The sequence below is a fragment of the Cystoisospora suis genome, assembly GCF_002600585.1.
Source record: "Cystoisospora suis strain Wien I chromosome Unknown contig_3827, whole genome shotgun sequence".
Taxonomy (NCBI): Eukaryota; Apicomplexa; class Conoidasida; order Eucoccidiorida; family Sarcocystidae; genus Cystoisospora; species Cystoisospora suis.
Genome location: NW_027156622.1, coordinates 1 through 1955, shown reverse-complemented (window position 1 = coordinate 1955; position 1955 = coordinate 1). Strand labels below are relative to the sequence as shown.

At 57.2% G+C, this 1955-nt stretch overlaps 1 protein-coding gene across 1 annotated transcript in view; it reads right to left on the bottom strand.

Moving 5' to 3' along the window:
- Positions 1 to 1949, bottom strand: part of CSUI_007289 (uncharacterized protein) — a 2945-nt gene extending 996 nt beyond the window's left edge. The window contains exons 1-4 of the mRNA XM_068067437.1: positions 1719 to 1949; positions 1289 to 1474; positions 932 to 979; positions 185 to 337 (exon numbers count right to left, since the gene is read on the bottom strand). Of these exons, the coding sequence (XP_067920587.1) occupies positions 185 to 337; positions 932 to 979; positions 1289 to 1474; positions 1719 to 1902 (571 nt within the window). The 5' untranslated portion in view covers positions 1903 to 1949. The remainder of the gene's footprint in view (positions 1 to 184; positions 338 to 931; positions 980 to 1288; positions 1475 to 1718) is intronic.
- Positions 1950 to 1955: the final 6 nt, after the last annotated feature.

The following is a 1955-nucleotide window of genomic DNA, read 5'->3' as shown; positions in this document are numbered from 1 at the left end:
GGCTGCTTTTGCAGCGACGCTAATGACCGGTTTTATTCACAGGCGAGAGGCTAGGAGGCCACTCTGCGCCCCTGCACAGTCCATGTGACGTCGTGCTGGAGACAGAGCTCCAGCCTAGTCTTGGCTGCCGAACTGGCGCCGTGCTCGGCCATACGCAAGTAGCTGTCCCTGGCTACGGCCATACCGCGCGAGAGCATCGGTCGTTTGAGAGACCCGAGTGTTCCTGGTTCCGCCGGGACGGAGGACGCTGACGCGGTCGCCAACGATTCGACAGTGCTATCCCCTTTCTCAGTCTCCGGCAGCCACTTCATCTTTGTCCTCGGAGGACCTTCTGATGCTGCACATAATTACGGACAGACGCCAGACTACTTGAATAGGAGAAAAGCCATCTACCGCGCGAGGCTGCCCTGATAGACGTGTTACAGATACACAGCTTCACACGCTTCAGAAGCAAGCAAACAAGGTCCCGAGCTCTCCGCAAATACGCGGCACGTTTCTCGGGATCTGGAAGTGCTCTGCCATCGTTTTCTCTGTCGGCCACGCATCAACTCAAGACGCGTTGCCTGCAACTCTGCTTGTGAGCGCTGCGCAGGCCGGAGAACGGAAGCCATCTCCACCACGAGCCGTATGTTGGTCGTGGACCCCCGACCTTGTATCTCGCGAGCCCTGGCTACATTCAAGGTGAAGCATAACTTGAGAGCCGCTGACAGACATTTCACGTATGCGTTTCACCGAGGAACCTCCCTGTTGCCAAATCCCGATCACAGATCTTTGGCCCCCTACAAACATGCGAGCCAAGTACTACCCTTCACTTCTAGAGCCATCCTAATCCAGGGTGTCGGCCATAACCATTCTGCGTCTGTAGTTCTGCTTCTTCTTCGTACGCATTCGATACACCTGCGCCCCCGGGCACGAGTGAACAACACCTTACAGTCTTCGACTACAGCATGCTGAGGGGCGTCCTCCCCATCTTCGGCTCCTGCAACCGCAATTCACAACCGAACAGGCACACGACGTGGCCTCCGCTGATGTAGAGAGTGGCCACCAGCGACGTGTGGATCCGCGTGCTGCTACTACACGTCGTCGATGGTGGTAGTTGTCCCTGAGTTCCAACCAGGTGGTAAAACAGAATCATACCCATCTAACGTAAAGTTTGGCAGGGTCTTCCATCTGTCAGTCCCAGTCGAGCGCGCGCGCTTCCCTGCCTGTTTCTTCGTCGGGTCATCTCACCGACATAGCTGTCACGAGCACACCACTAGCCCCGCTTTAACGCTGGCTCCAGCACTACCTTTTGATGGCGACGCAGGATGTGGAATGAACAAGTCATGTGGCGCTGGATCCCATACGGCGGAGATCTCCTGCGCTGGCGCAAGCGGGGCTGGCGGAGCTCCGGCTCGTTCATCGATGTGAGCCTGTTCGTCAGCTTCCGGGGAGCTCCACCATCTTTCCTCGTCCGTTAGAAGTTCGAGCAACTCTATACACAACATGAGCGTTTACGGCACGACAACATGACGTGTTGCCACTTGTAGTGCAGGGAGCTTCGCCTGAGCAGCGTCACAAGAGATCCCCGCGTCTACACTCCCACGCGCAGAGGCACCGGCACGCAGTCCAGATATCAATCGCTCGTCATTCCGAGATACTGTCGAGCCTAATCACTTTCGGTCGCTCCGCCGGGAAGCCACACTGCGAGCGGTGTCCCCACGCACACAACAGCTCACCATCGAAGGAAAGAGGAGACAATGGAGGCTCTTCTCGCTCCGGGGACTGAATCGATGGCGCTGAAGCACACAAACCAGCAACCCCCGCAATACTCCTCTCAGGTTCCGGCGACGATTTGGCTCCCTCTGCAGACAATCTTCCAGACGTATGCGCAGCGACAGGCCGCCACAGAAGTTCTGGCATACGCACACACGGCCAGTGGAAGACCGACTGACTGCACTATTCTGTATGCGCGC